The sequence below is a fragment of the Microcaecilia unicolor genome, chromosome 2, assembly GCF_901765095.1.
Source record: "Microcaecilia unicolor chromosome 2, aMicUni1.1, whole genome shotgun sequence".
Taxonomy (NCBI): domain Eukaryota; kingdom Metazoa; phylum Chordata; class Amphibia; order Gymnophiona; family Siphonopidae; genus Microcaecilia; species Microcaecilia unicolor.
In genome coordinates, this window is record NC_044032.1 from 42,986,240 (window position 1) to 43,002,596 (window position 16,357).

Below are 16,357 nucleotides of genomic sequence, written 5' to 3' on the forward strand. Positions count from 1 at the left end.
GGCAATCAGGGTAATCTCTGTTTCCCCTGCGCCGTGCAGCCGTCATTGCCATACACTCAATTCAAAGCAAACCTGTGAGGTGCTGCATCCACGTTGTCGTTCACCATCCTCCCTTCCCTCTCGTAGTAGACAGGAGTGGAAGTAAGCCTATGTAGTCCAGTGTAAGGCAATTAGAGTAATATCTGTTTCCCCTGTGCCGTGCAGCCGTCATTCCCATACACTGAAAACAAAGGAAACGTGTGAGGTGCTGCATCCACGTTGTCGTTCTGCTGTTGGCGCGGCGGGATGGCGAGCGCGAGCAACTCCAAACATCAGGGAGGAGGGTGAGTGAGGGAGGGCTCAGAGCGGGGTGATGTCCAGCGGTGCCGGCAAGTTGGGACAGGAGGGGGCCCAGGGGGAGGGAGAGAGCGTGCTGCGGGTCCAAGGGCAGGGCTGGAACTTGGAGGAGAGGAGAGAGAGGGCTGCGGCAAACAACTCAGGCTCCAAGGGGCGGCGGCGGTTCGGGAGAGGAGAGGAGAGGGAGGTCGTCGGTGGTTTTTTGAGGGCGGTTGACAGGGGGAGGAGTAGGGAAACACGCTCCGCGTGTTTCCCTACTCCTCCCCCTGCCTGGGTCGCGGTTTGTTGCTGTGCATCGGGCTGGTGACATCATCCGAGACGCAGCCAATCAGTGGGATGATCTACTCCATCTACCAGACCACCTTCGAGAGATCCTCCACGGTTCCAGGCAGCCTCAGAATGTTGGAGGTGAGAATTATTATATAGGAAATGCCTAGTTGATATCCCAGTGCATACGTGCGTCCATTTATTTACACCAATGAAAACATGGTGTAAATCCCTGTAAGTAGATTTACATGCACTGGGCCATATTCTATAATAACATGTATAAATTTTGGAATGTCCACGAAACACCCATAGCTATGCTCTTTTTGAACTGCAAATTTAGTCACAGTTCATTACAGAATCTGCTTAGCGAGTTATGTGTGTAAATTCTAATTATTGAGAAAGGGAATGGAACTTGATATTTTACCTTTTTGTGGTTTTTGCAACTACATTCAAAGCAGTTTACATAGTATATTCAGTTACTTATTTGTACTTGGGGCAATGGAAGATTAAGTGACTTGCCCAGAGTCACAAGGAGCTGCAATGGGAATCAAACCCAGTTCGCCAGGATCAAAGTCTGCTGCACTAACCACTAGGCTACACATTATTGCTTGTTAAATGCTGTTAAGTACACTGATTGGCTTGCTAAGCCAATTAAGTTATGCACATTTTTATAGAATACTAGTAAAAAAGGCCCGTTTCCGAAACAAATGAAACGGGCGCTAGCAAGGTTTTCCTTGGAGTGTGTATTTTTAAGAGAGTGTGTGTGAGAGCGAGTGTGTGTGAGAGAGAGAGAGAGAGAGAGAGAGAGAGTGAATGTGCGAGTGTGTGACAGAGAGTGAGTGAGTGTGGGTGTGAGTGTGTCTGTGAGAATGAGTGTGTGTGTGATGTGTGTGGAAGTGCGTATGTGTGACACAGTGAGTGTGAGTGTGTTTCACACAGATACAGTGATTGGGAGAGAGTGAGACTGTGTTCGAGTGTCTGTGTGAGAGAGAGAGTGAGACTGTGCGCGAGTGTCTCTGAGAGAGAGTGTGTGTGTGGGAATGAGAGTGTGTGTGAGAATGAGTGTGTGCCAGGATGGTCCCCCCTCCTGCAAGGTGCCCCCCTCTCTGTCTCCCTGCCATGTGTAAGTGTGTATTTGTGAGAGAGTGAGTGTGTGAGTGTGTTTGTGAGAGAATGTGTGTGTGGGAATGAGAGTGAGTGTGAAAATGAGAGTGTGTGGCAGGATGGGCCCCCCTCCCTCAGATGTGGCCCCCTCCTTCTCCTGCCAGGTGCAAGTGTATGTTTGTGAGTGTGAGAGAGTGAGACTGTGTGCGAGTGTCTCTGTGAGAGAGTGTGTGTATGGGAATGTGAGTGTGTGTAAGAATGAGAGTGTGTGCCAGGGTGGCCCCCATCTGCCAGGGTGGCCCCCTCCCTCCCAGGTGCAAGTGTGTGTTTGTGACAGAGAGAGAGAGAGTGTGTGGGGGAATGAGCGTATGTGCCAGGGTGGGGCGCCTCCCTCTCCCAGATTTAAGTGTGTGTTAGTGACAGAGAGAGAGTGAGTGTGTGTGTGTGTTTGTGAGAGAGAGAGAGAGTGTGTGTGTATGAAGGAGAGTGTGTGCCAGGGTGGCCCCCCTCCCTCATTGCCTGCTTCCCTGCCAGGGGCCCCCCTCCCTCTCTCCCCACCACCTCCTCCTCCAGCCCTCCCTGCCACTTGATTCTGTTCTTCGGTACTCCTCCCCATGCCTGCTAGCACTGATGTTTACCTCCTCCTCTTCTGTCCCTCCCTGCCTCTTGATCGGCGATCTTCGTGACTCCTCCCCTGCCTCCTCCGGGCCGCCCTGCCACTTGATGTTGTATCTTTGGTACTCCTAGGGCTGGCGCTATAAAAAGAAGCGCTCAGCTGTCCTGAGCGCTAACTACAAAAATGTTTAAGAAAATGTAAAAACGCGGCACCGCAGGCAGCCTTGAGGCATTGGCTGCTGGCTGTGCAGGCTCCTCCCGTCTCTTACGTCACTGCCCCCGGAGCGACGTAGGGGCAGTGACGTAAGAGACGGGCGGAGCCTGCACAGCCAGCAGCCAATGCCTCAAGGCTGCCTGCGGTGCTGCGTTGTTTTTTTTGTTTGTTTGTTTTTACATTTTTTGTTGTTTGTGCTCAGGTTAGTCAGCTGATTGCTTCTTTTTTTGTAGCACCGGCCCTGCTGCTCAACATGAAAAGCAGCAGTGGCCGGCAATGGGAGCTGGGGCTGGCGCTGTCGCGGTGGAGGAAAAGTGGGCTGGCAGGTCCCGTCTAGGGCCGGCCGTGGCTACGCCCCTGGCAGCAGTCTTGAGCGATTCTACTCCTCCCCCTACCTGGGTTGTTGTTTGCTGGGGGGGGGGGTGTTACATGTGTTTGCGGTGGCAACCTGGAGCGATTCTACTCCTCCCCTGCCTGGGTTGGTGTTTGCTGGGGTGTGGCGTTCAGTGTGTTTGCGGTGTCAACCTTGGGGGGGGTGGTGTTTTGGTGACGGGCGGCGACTTTGGTGGGCGGGGGACGTGCTGGGGGGTTTTGTTCCGTGTGTTAGCGGTGGCAAACTTGGGGGGGGGGGGTTTGGTGACGGTCGGCGACTTTGGGGGGTGGGGGAAGAGGGCGGATAGTATGTTTCCAACCTTCTAATGGGACGTCATTTTAGGTTGAGCGCTGTTATTTGCTGTGTCATTGCTCCGCCCTCGACGTCATTACGTTTGATGCGTGGGCGGGGCAGACACTCATGGAGCAAAAAAGTGGTCTCAGCCGCCTCACTTTAGAACGTTGGGAAAATGAGGCTTCATTAGAATGTTGGAGGTGCGTTTTATATAGAGAGATGCCTGGATTTCAGCTCAGATCTCTAGGTGCACTATATGGAATCCGGCAATTAATGCTGAGTTTATAGTATGATGTATACGTACTGTATGTTAACCTCATCACCTTTCTCTTGTCAGGCAACATGTGCAAGAATCAACATATGAAAATTTTGATCAGAAGACTTACCCAAGTGCCAACCATAGCTGAGAACTGAAAATGAATGTACATACTGTATGCAATCAGGATATCATTGACATGAATGGTAATATACCTACAGGAATGACTGAATACCACATGACATTCATCTGTGCCCTTACATGCGCTACAGCTTGTATAAAATGTTCAAACTATCTTCACAGTGACCCAATTTACCATAAGCACATTGTACCTGCTGTGTTTCATCTCCGTTCACTCCCTGGGAACTGATGGAACACATTTAAAATTGGTTTATGAAGACCTAAGGGACTGAGGCACACCTTTTTCCCAACCACACTTTCAATGAATGCTCTCCTTATCATCAGCTGAGGTTCTCTTCTAAAGTTCTACCCTCCATTCCATCATTAAACAAAATGGAGGAGATTTGATATATGGCGCCTAAAAAATCAGCGCTGAAATCAGTGCCGACTAAACGTATTCTATAATCGCCACCTAGATTTAGGTGCCGACTAAGTTGATATTTCAGCACTTAAATCTGCACACATCCATTTACACCAACTAAACATTGGTGTAAATCCCAGCATGTAGATTTAGGCACACTGTGCCATATTCTATAACTAGGCGTCTACATTTCAGAACGTCCATGAAACGCCCATTTCCCCACCTGTAACTATGTCCCTTTTTGCCTAAATCTAAGTGCACTAAATTGAATCTGGGAGAATGAGAGTAATTTTGCAAAGGTCTTTTCCATGTGTACGTGACCACAAACACTCCGCTGTAAAATTCCAACAAGCATAAAAACATGCATATTCACATGATGGTGCGTAATTTGCCAGTAGATGTCAATGTACATGCCTACAATGTAGGTGTGATTTCTACTGCTTTTGATGTGTTTTATAAATGCACATAGGCCTTTATAAAATAGTATCACAAAAGAAATCCACTGTAAACAAAAACAACCATAAAGAGAAAATGGAAGGAAAAGCCTCAAAGAACTCAAGAATCGCAAACGATCTAACGAGCTGAAATGATCCAACGATCACTTATTCCTTCATCATTGGCATAAAAACCTTCTATAAAAAATATCAAAATATCCAAATATGTCAAAAACAAGCAAAACAGAGTCTCAGTCTTTTTTCAAAGTATAACCATATCAAGAAAAGTAAATCCAAAAGCACTTATCTTTAAGGGTTCCTAGTGTGTCCACAATTTGACAGATAAGGCTGAGCTCGCCGCCTAGCCCATAGTATGCTGTGCTGGAAATCCACTCGCCTCTGTGCCAATGATGGCCATCGTTTCGCTATACTTCCTCAGGGCCCCCAGCAATGGGATATCTACAAGAAAATAGGCATAAACACACCATATGAGCACAGGCATTACAAAAATCCTAGGGCACAAGAGTATAACATAAACGCATAAACGTTTGTGTCCTAGGATTTTTGTAATGCCTGTGCTCATATGGTGTGTTTATGTCTATATTCTTGTAGATATCCCGTTGCCCCCTTTTAATACAAAATGGATAGAAAGCCAATGACATCGCTGTAAAGTCCATGGCATGATTTAACTGCCATCATAACTAACAAGATGACAAGGTATGTTTATAAGGAAGAAATAGGAAGTTAGTAACAGAGCACTAAGTCTAAAATTCATGCAGTCAGAGCTCTCCTGATGGTTCCCCTTCTGACAAACTACAGCTCAGTCTAAAATTAGTACACTTGGCTGACATTTTAATGTTTTTATTTCGCAATTTTTAGGCAAGGGATTCTTGGGAGAAACCTGTGGTTTGCAGTTCCTTCTGAAAATGAATATTGCTTGTCTGAGTCATGACTTACTCAGTCATGGTAGTTTGCTGGGATCAAAGGAGAGAGCAGATCACGAAAAACGACTAAGAAGATAGATTGAAAAATGAGAGGGGTGGAGCTCATGGGGATTCAATACATGGATAGCAAGAGCTATTTGCTTTTTCCTTTATTTATCCACATAGATCCACAATAAAATAGATGTCAGCATTTATACTTACCACCAGCAGTGCCTGCTGTAAAAGGCAAGTGTCAATGCTGGAGATAGGACTCCCTTACAGATCACCTCCTGCAGCATTAAACCCTTTAACCACCCATGCTGGGACTTCCTACCACCCCCCCCCCCCCCAACCCCACTCCTCCCAACGCATCTGATCCACTTCCCCATGTGAACCCCAGCAACAAAGAACCACATCTGAGCTCTCCCTGGCAAGGCCACCGCAACCTCAATATGAGGTTAGCCTGGGACGAGAACATACTGGGATTGTGCTGCCATTAAACTGGAAAAGGGAAGGAGGGGAGACAGGAATTTTTACTAGATCCCCCATACTTACAACTAGCATTGTAGGCTATAATTTTGGTTCAGTTAGAGGGGCATAATCGAACGAAAACGTCTATCTCCATGGGCGTTTATCTCCGAGAACGGGTCCGTGAAGGGACGGACCGAACCGTATTTTCGCAAAAAAATAGACGTCCACGTTTTATTCGACAATGTGTGAGCTGGGCGTTTTTGTTTTTCAGCGATAATGGAAAATGAAAGCGCCCAGCTCAAAAACGAATAAATCCAAGGCATTTGTTCGTGGGAGGGGCCAGGATTCGTAGTGCACTGGTCCCCCTCACATGCCAGGACACCAACCGGGCACCCTAGGGGGCACTTTTACAAAAACACAAAAAAAAGGTAAAAGAGCTCCCAGGTGCATAGCACCCTTCCCTTGTGTGTTGAGCCCCCCAAATCCCCCTCAAAACCCACTGCCCACAAGTCTACACCATTACTATAGCCATAAGGGGTGAAGGGGGGCACCTACATGTGGGTACAGTGGGTTTGGGGGGGGTTGGACGACTAAGCATTAAGCAGCACAATTGTAACAGGTAGGGGGGGATGGGCCTGGGTCCACCTGCCTGAAGTCCACTGCACCCCCTAACAACTGCTCCAGGGACCTGCATACTGCTGCCAGGGAGGTGGGTATGACATTTGAGGGTGAAAATAAAAAGTTGTGAAATATCATTTTTTTGTGGTGGGAGGGGGTTAGTGACCACTGGGGGAGTCAGGGGAGGTCATCCCCGATTCCTTCCGGTGGTCATCTGGTCATTTAGGGCACTTTTTTGGGGCCTTATTCATGAAAAAACAGGGTCCAGGAAAAGTGCCCTAAATTCTAGCTACAAACGCATACTTTTGTTCCATTATCGGCGAAAGGCGCCCATCTCTGTTCAGCCGATAACCACGCCCCAGTTCCGCCTTCGCCACACCTCTGACATGCCCCCATCAACTTTGTCTGCATCCGCGACGGAGTGCAGTTGAAAACGTCCAAAATCGGCTTTCGCTTATACCGATTTATTTGTTTTTGGGAGATAAACGTCTATCTCCCGATTTGGGTCGCAATATAAGCGTTTGTCTCTTTCGATTATAAGCAGGTTAGTGTACTGCAATATTGTTTTCCTTGGTATACCTGACTAGCAGTGATCTAGACTTTGGATTGAACAGAATGCTGTGGTGAAACTGATTTTTGGAAGCAAATTTACTGATTAGGCCACTCCATTTTTGTGAAAACTACACTGGCTTCTGATAAAAGCTAGCACTGATTTTAAACTTTTATCTGTTATTTAAAAAAATTTGTAAAGCCTTGCCCTTGAATATCTCGTCACCATGATTGCGCTACATTCCCCAAATAGAATTTTACACTCTGAGAAGGAAAATCGACTGGCAGTTCCATCAATTTCTATGTGTCGTAAATCTTTTACCAGATCTGTAGCAGGCAAGGGTCCTGACTCTTGCAACAAGCCCCCTAAAAATCTCAGTTGACAGTTATTATTCATTTAGGCGTTACTTGAAAACTTACCTGGTACTTCAGCATTAAGTTACTTTTTGTCTGTTGTTACCTATTATGCAATTCTTGGGATCCTAGCCCAATTTCTGAACTTGTTATGCACCTTGAACCTGAATGGGTTAAGTGGAATATAAATGTCCAGATTAAATTAGATTAGGAAAAAGGGAAGGGATGAGAGGAGGTGGGAAAGAGAAAAATAATATTCATTTCACATAAAATGTAGGTTTCAGATAGCATGAATATTTGGGTTTTTTTGAATGATGATTTGCAATGGAACATACTCTAGCTCTTTGAATCCACTGGTGGGAGAAATATGAGTGTTTGGATGGGGAGTGTGTTTACCGAATCAGAGGTATGGGACTTGGTTCATACTGTATGCACCCCAGATGTCACTCTATTATAGAAAGCTTGGTTGAATGTTATTGAATAATTTTAATGGTAGTTTACTGGGTGGTTGAAACTGGCTAGGATTTCTTTATTGCACAAATCAGCACTGAAAATATTTTTTCTAGTATGTTTCAGCAAAAAGATTTTGGTTGGTCCCTCTCTATCTCTAATATCCTCCCCCCCCCCCCAAAAAAAAAAGAAATAAATTGCTGTCTAGAGGTCCAGAGAAGTTTCTGCCCACAAAAGTCATATTGAACCAGGACTAGAAGAGACCTCAGATGGTACAACCCTTTGGCATCGAGCAGGGTTTACTTTACCCATGTCATATCCCTAACCAACACTCTAACCTGCTCTTAAAACTTTCAAACAACAGATTCCATTCCTAGAAATGGCATGTAAAGATGATCTGCCCGATTTAATTCCTGTTGCAGTGCCACAGAGCCAAGCAAATGTCCCCCCCCCCCTTCAATTTTTTGCAACTAAGGATCTTCTACGCTTTGTCACGCTTTGAATTTTGTCCCCGTTTTTGTCTCCAGCACCTTTTCTGAAAAGCTGTTCCATGCATCCAGCCTTCTCCTTTTTATGAAGGAATATTTCCTAATATTATTCCTTCTTCTGCACTGTGTATGCCTTTGAAACATTTGAATTATATCTGCCTCCCCCACCAAAAATATATATCTTGGTTACACATAGATGAGCCTTATAGTTCTTTCTCTGCTGTGTTCTCTGTTTCAAGGTTTTGCCATGACTGACTTGATTCAGTGTTTTACTGCCCTTCACAGTTAGAAATCTCTTCCTTCCGAAGCAGGAATATGTTGTAGATTGAAGGATGATCAAGTGTCCTGTGGTTTAGGCAATATGAGAGCTTATCATTTCATGCTGTTAACGTGTGATCAATCCGTCACAAGGCGTCCAGAAGTAACAGCAGCCTGTGGAACAATTGCCTCTTTCACATGGAACAATCATATACAAATCTATTAATAACTGCAAGAAAAGATGAATGTTCCAAGTGTTTTTCCAGGCTGAAGAGAAGGTGAGTTTTCTTTTGTGCTTACATAAGTAATGCCACACTGGGGCAGACCAAAGGTCCATCAAGTCCAGCATCCTGCTTCCAACAGTGGCCAATCCAGATCACAAATACCTGGCAAGATCCCAAAAAAGTTCAATACATTTTATGCTGCTTATCCCAGAAATAAGCAGTGGATTTTCCCCAAGTCAATTTAATAATGGTCTATGGACTTTTCCTTTAGGAAGCTGCCCAGACCTATTTTAAACCCCGCTAAGCTGTCTTTACCACATTCTCTGGCAATGAATTCCAGAGTTTACTTACACATTGAGTGAAGAAACATTTTTTTTCCGATTCGTATTAAATTTACTACTTTGTAGCTTCATTGCATGCCCCCTAGTCCTAATATTTTTGGAAAGAGTAAACAAACGATTCACGTCTACCCGTTCCACTCCACACATTATTTTATAGACCTCTATCATATCTCCCCTCAGCCATCTTTTCTCCAAGCTGAAGAGCCCTAGACATTTCAGCCTTTCCTCATAGGGAAGTCGTCCCATCCCCTTTATCATTTTCGTCACCCTTCTCTGTACCTTTTCTAATTCTACTGTCTACACTATTTGCCCCATAATAGCAGTGAAATCACTGAAGTTGCTTCTTTTATATGAATAATTGTTTGATGTAGGGGTGATTTTTTTTGCTTTTTACAATATCAGTTACTGATTGGAAAAGTCAGATCTAAATTTCTGACTTAACGGGCATCTCGCAATTATCAATGAAAACAGTTACATTACATGCTGTGGAATCTCTCTCCAACATTCCTTCTCTCCCCCCAGCCACTTGTCACACAGGAGGAAAGAGCACAATGAAAGAAGATGACAAATAGTCTCAGATAGTTACACTTTGTGACTGGCAGCAGGAACACATCCTTGGCTGTGTGACTAGGCCTATCTGGCTCATCTAGATGGATCAGTTGATCTTTTTCTGCTACTCTGCAAAAGACAACAGGTTGTAGTTATATGAGACATGGCACACATGTCACACAGACAGCAACACATAACCAAAACACAGAACTGAAACTATGGACAAAGTACAAAAGGAGAGAGACTGAACTAGAAACCAAGAAGGCTAAACTTTGGAGAACACAAAATGACAGAAAAAATGTTACTTCATCAAGACTGTCAGAGGAGAAGTGGTGTGAGATGGCGAACTGCACTACCTTGTTGTTGTTTCTTGCTACAATGGAAAGAGGGTAGAACTGTCTCCAGACCCATGGATAGATATGTTCAACATCAGGCAACATTAGTGTACAGAGTAGGGCTGCAGGAAGAAGCAAAGGAGGAGGACAGCATGCTTGCTTCCATGGCCTTGGTGTTCCCTTTCAGCCCAGACACATGGCAGCCCCCACCGAACCCAGCTGCCATTAGAATGGAAAGCATCAGAGGATAGAAGGTCTTGATGGCTGGTGCTGGTGGGATGTCCAACGCAGAAGTAGAGGCAGCTGCAGGAGAAGAGAATACCCCCCCCCCCCCCCAGAGAAACGCCCAAAGCAGGAAGAGCAATGGCAAAGAAAGGAGGAGTTTTTCTCTCCTGGAGAGGTCGGTCTATCTTCTGCCATGGGGACTGGAGAGAAGTTTTTAGTAATTCCCAATTTTCCTGAATTTAGCTTGCGCAGACCAACTGTAGTTTCCTTGGATTCTATCTGGACAGCTATCAAAGGGCTGGGTAAGATGCTGTCTATTCAGTTCTCAGTTCTTAATTACAAAATATTAATATTTCTAATAAGGATCAGAATAAGAAATTAAAATCATTGGCTGACCAAGTTTCGACTGTAGACACTACAACTGAATCTTGGACTCAATACCACCTTGGGTGATTCTCTTCATAAAGGTGATTAATAAATCCCATTCAATGAATAAATAAACATAACTTAACCTTGATGAAGGAAAATTCTTTGTTGCATAAGTAGTTAGAAAATACGGAAAACATATTTTCATCAATCACTATTGTGTCTCAACTTATCACAAATTATCAGTTTCAAAAATTATGGAACAATGTGCTTAGGAATCAAATTGTGCCAAAAGAGTCCGCAAAAAACCAAGGAGCCTCATTTCTATCAGTGCACTTTGTTCAAACACAATCTTCTTAGTCTGTTCTTCACAAGTATGAATAACTTATCTGTAAGTGATTGTCCATGATCCATCTTCAGACTCTAAATAAATCCTTAATAATCTTCAGGGACAGTACTTCAATAATCTCTGTGCTTCACAGTAGAGAGGTGCCTCAGCAGAATAAGTACATTAAGTTCATACCAACAAGGATCCAAGTTTCGTCATCAACAGCTTCTTCAGGGAGTATTTCCTTTAAAAGTGGAGGAGTGGCCTAGTGGTTAGAGTGGTGGACTTTGGTCCTGGGGAACTGGGTTCAATTCCCACTGCAGGCACAGGCAGCTCCTTGTGACTCTGGGCAAGTCACTTAACCCTCCATTGCCCCAGGTACAAATAAGTACCTAAGCCGCATTGAGCCTGCCATGAGTGGGAAAACAGTTTCCCCCGGATTCTATATATGGCTGATTTGCATGCGCAATTTAATTGATTAGTAAGCCAATCAGCATCAATAATTGGCTGCTAACAACCAATTATTAGCATTAATGTGCCTTAATTGGGAGTTACATGCATATCATATTCTACAGTGATGTGCACGTAACTCCTATACCGCATAATTCCAGGGGCATATTTAGGAAATATTTCGGGGGCATTCCTATGAGTTACATACATTTTTATAGAATATGTCCGATCCGTGCCTAATTTAGGCACAGGCATTTACACCGGATTTCAGCAGGTATAAATGCAGACAACAAGTTGTGTGGATTAGACGCTTACGCACTATTCTATAAAGTGTGGATACCTTTTATAAAATAGCACTGATTGAATAATTTTTTTTCTGTGCCAATTTTTCGGCACAATTTACTGAATCTAATCCTTTTTGTGCAAGGAACTTATAGTTAATAAACTTTCCAAAAGTGCCTAGAATATCACCATTTGAAATGTTTAGAAAACACCTTCTAGAGGTTTTAAAAATTCCAGAATCCTCTTAGTCACAAGTTTTAATGGCTGATTCGTAGGAACAAGATTCAGAGAAAAAAACGGGGATTGACTACTTTCTTACCCCCCCCCCCCCCGTTTACTAAGCCGCACTAGCAGCTACCATGTGCTAATGCTGACACTTTGAAAGGGCTGTGTTGGCATTGCCACGTGGCTTTAGTAAACAAGGGAGTGAGAGACTTCCCTGGAAGTATTAGGGGACCCCACAGTTTTGACTGTGAGGGTGTATAACATTGAGTGAGTCACAGGAAGGAATGGATGGATAATAGGTATGGAAAAGCTGGGGAGGGAGGGAGGGAGGGAGGGGTGGGTAAGAAAGGAGGAATGGGAAGGAAGGGTTGAAATGGGTTAATGGTACATTATAGTAGGATAGCAACTAGAAAGCAGATTGGAGGATTATGAATGGTGTTTGATTGGTGGTTGGCATGGAGATGGCTTGGGAAAGCTAAAAGGTTTTGGCGGTTTTTTGTTAATCTTTGAGTAGGCAGGAGCAGGTGTGGGTGGCTGGGGTGGTTAGAAAAATTTGCCCATCCCTACCCACCCTATTGATCTTATATATCTGTTGTCTTGGTTTATTATGTTTTGTTAGGAGTGGTCATGGGTTGGGGTGGGTTAGTATTTTGTTGAGGTTGAATTTTCTTGTCTGGGGTTTGGGGGGGGTGGGGGTCGGTCGCAGCTTGTAGTCAGCAGGATTTGAGGAGAGAAAGAGGCTCCAGATGCGGTGAAGTTAATGTTTGGTTAAAAGATGTTTGATTAAAGAGTAACTCTTGGGCAGAACCACCACGAGTGAACTGTGGCTTGACGGTACCGTGAGTCACATGGACTGAAGAGGAGTAATTGGGGATAAGGTACAGAGCTAGTTTCGTTACCGAATGGCTCCGAATTATATTTTTAAAAATTGTTAGGTATCCCCAATACTAATAGTAACTTTAGCACTTGAATCAGAGAAAGAGCATGTTTAGAGAAAATCTTTTCAATGTAGTAATTCTGATTTTTGAGTTTTTCCTAATGTTTCCCAGAGTACACAAAAGAAGAGACAACAGTTTCTGCTCTTACACACAAGAATACTGCAAATAGGAGCTTCCTTTTTCTGGTTTCCTTGTAAATGTAGTGTTTGATATAGGGACTCACAATATGTTTTTTTTTTTTTTTAATCTTCTCAGCTGTCTTTTTCTTAGGTGCTCCAAGATTAAATACTCCAGAGTTTACAAAGAGATATTGGTATCTTTAATTACAATGCACTTATAAAGTAAACAACCCACACTAAACTCATTCAGACGTTTCACTCAGACCAGTCAGATCACATAATCCTGTGAACAATATATAATCTTAAACTGAATAATATCAGTAAATAAAACCAATGTGAAACTCCAAATGGCCATAAAACTGTCTTCTAAAGAGTCCAAAGCCAGCGATGTATCCTTGTCAAACACTCCACAGCTTGAACCACAAAAATGCAACTCCTGTAGATCATGGGATAACTCTCCATTAGAAAGCATGTGTGTCCACTGTAATCATGTTCCAATGTGGCCACTCACAAATGATCTTGAAATCACTAAAACCAATATTGTTAAAAAATCACATGATCTGTGGAACCAACTCGGTCGCCATGCCGCCAGTTGCAGGGCTTAGCTCTTCCCCATTTCTTAAGTGATAAGATTCCATTGAGAACCTCCTCTCCTCTTCCTTCCACCTCGTCTCAGAAGTAATTTAGTACAGGCTGTTAGGAGTAAGTTCATAAGTGTAGTTTATCTTAGGAGAAGTAGTGAAAGTGCTCCTCATAGTGGTGTTAATCTTGTCCCCCTCTCCCCACCCTTTGTAGTAGACTTAAATGTGAGAGTGTCCTGTGTATTAGGAATCCTATTAGTAGAGGAGTAGCCTAGTGATTAGTGCAGTGGACTTTGATCCTGGGGAACAGAGTTCAACTCCCACTGCAGCTCCTCGTGACTCTGGGCAAGTCACTTAACCCTCCATTGCCCCTGGTACAAAATAAGTACCTGAATATATGTAAACCGCTTTGAATGTAGTTGCAAAAACCTCAGAAAGGCTGTATATCAAGTCCCATTTCCCCATCTCCCTATTACCTGTATATATTTCTGTAAGTATATTTGTTTCAAGGTATTCTTTCATTTTCTGTTCAAGAGTGAATACTCTTGTATATTGTTTTCAAAATTGCATAAATAAAAACTGTAAAAAAAAAAAAAACAGATTGGCAGACTGCATGTGAAATTCCACTCCCAACCACACAGTCAGAAGCAATCGTTCTACAGAACTAGATACAAAGGAAAACATTTATAAAGTCCTGCAACAACTCCAGCCTCCTAGTGACTACAAACATCCTTTTCTTGGTACCAAAAAATGAAGGATGTCTGGCTCAGGGGTAGACTGATCATTTGGGCAACCAGGCAGTGCCTGAGGGCCCAGAGGTTCTAGGGGGCCCAGAATCTCTGCCCAGTTGCCCGCTACCACCGCAGCACATTGCAGCCCTCCCCAGTCCTACCTTGAAGGGCTTGGTGGCCTAGTGGCCTCTATGGGGGCAGGAAAGAAACCCAACTCTTTCCTGCCTGGCTGCTGCTGTTCTGCATGGTGGCGCCAGCACCGCCATGTTTTAAAAATGGCTGCCGACTGCCAAGACCCTCCAGACTACCATGGTAATCTCAGCAGCCATTTTGAAAAAAACACAGCGGCACTGGACAGGTACGATAGTGATAGCGGGCAAGAAAGAGTGGGGTTCATCCTCCTATTTTTCAGTAACTGAGGATCTAAGAGTATATCAGTTTCTCTAGATTCTTTCTCTGAAACGGAAGATTCAGTATCCATCTGTACCTTTCAGTCTGATCCAGCTTTCTTTAATCATGGCATTACAGTGGCTTGTTTCAGAAAATTGGAAAACAGCCAGATGTGGTACAACTGCTCTTACTTCTCTTCACAGCAACTTGGCTGGGAAAGGATTCAAAATGCTATTACTTTCATTGTTGGCTTTCAGCATTAATTCTATGTTCAAATTAGGAACAGAATGAAGCACTGCCAACGATTTTTGTAACTGAAAGGTTTTTTTTTTTAGTGCAATTGCTCTGAAGATCCAATGTAGTCACGTATCCTGGGAAAGACAACCAATAGTCACCTTAGGTATATAATTGGCCAGAGACAATTTTTAAAAACATTTCTGGTTTTACCAGTTCCCTTGCTGATAAGAGATTCTAATGAGCTGGAAGTCTTTAGTACTTAATCTCAGTATTTGCTATTTGAGAAGATTATTTTATCTTATTTTGCTTTCTTAAAGCTGCCTTATAAACTTGAGTAGGACTCATACATAATAGGTTAACATGCTAGCCCATCCTAATGAATAAGTTTCTGAATTTGGAATTCACCGGTTTGAATTTGTCAGGATCAACTTTGGCTTTGTGCCTCTTAATCACCAGTGTAACTCTAGTAGCCATATAGGTCCTGGAGGAAACTGGCATCTTTGTAAGCTGTGACATTTTATATTAGACCAACAAAAATGTTGCTTTAGTACCTGAGCATTTGAGAACACATAGGCATCAGATTCCTTCAATCAATCATAAGAACACCTCCATTTTGTTCTATTTCAGCAGGTACAGAAAACCCATAATAGCATAGTTTTCTTACAGAAATCACAAAGGAAGACAGTTGTAACAATTTATTGAATTGTCTACTGCATTACTGGACCAGTAATCCATCCTCCTGACCAAATTATTGTAGGATATTGCAACAAGCAGACACTGTATTTAACATCACCAAGAGAAACTGTGGTCCTCCTATGGGGTGGAAACTGTTGCTTTTGCCAGTACTAATCACACTTAAACAAATTCAAAACACATATAAAATTCAATCTTTGTTTTTGTAGGCGTCTTTAGTTTGATTTTTTTTTAGGGTATTCTTCATTCGGGTCTACTAAACATGTACTCTTTAATCAGCTCTATTTAAAGGGAGTATTTCAATGTAATCAAGTGTTACAATATATTGCTATACACTCTGAAGAGGAGAAAGCAATTTACATAATTTTTTACAATGATATTAATATGATAATTATATTAATTATACATATGTTCTTTACAACTTTAAGTCTTGATTCTGGGTGTCATGTTCTCAACAGCTTTTGAACCTGACCCTTTATGAAATTTCAAGACTTTGAGTCTCTATGCCAGAAATGGTATTCAAAGCTGATGAGTCAGAGAAACTGAATGAAATCTCTATAAACCTGGAGGATCTAATGGCACAATTTGACAAACTGAAGAGTAGCAAATCACCTGGACCAGATGGTATTCATCCCAGAGTACTGATAGAATTGAAAAATGAACTTGCAGATCCATTGTTAGTAATATGTAATTTATCTTTAAAATCAAGCATGGTACGGGAAGTTTGGAGAGTGGCCAATGTAACGTCAATTTTTAAAAAAGGTTCCAGAGGTGATCCGGGAAATTAAAGATTGGTGA

The 16,357-nt window shown here is 43.3% G+C and overlaps 1 protein-coding gene across 1 annotated transcript in view; it reads left to right on the plus strand.

The window, feature by feature from the left end:
- Positions 1-3,709, plus strand: part of SIGLEC15 (sialic acid binding Ig like lectin 15) — a 39,946-nt gene extending 36,237 nt beyond the window's left edge. Inside the window, exon 5 of the mRNA XM_030191897.1 lies at positions 3,541-3,709. Within this exon, the coding sequence (XP_030047757.1) occupies positions 3,541-3,610 (70 nt within the window). The 3' untranslated portion in view covers positions 3,611-3,709. The remainder of the gene's footprint in view (positions 1-3,540) is intronic.
- Positions 3,710-16,357: the final 12,648 nt, after the last annotated feature.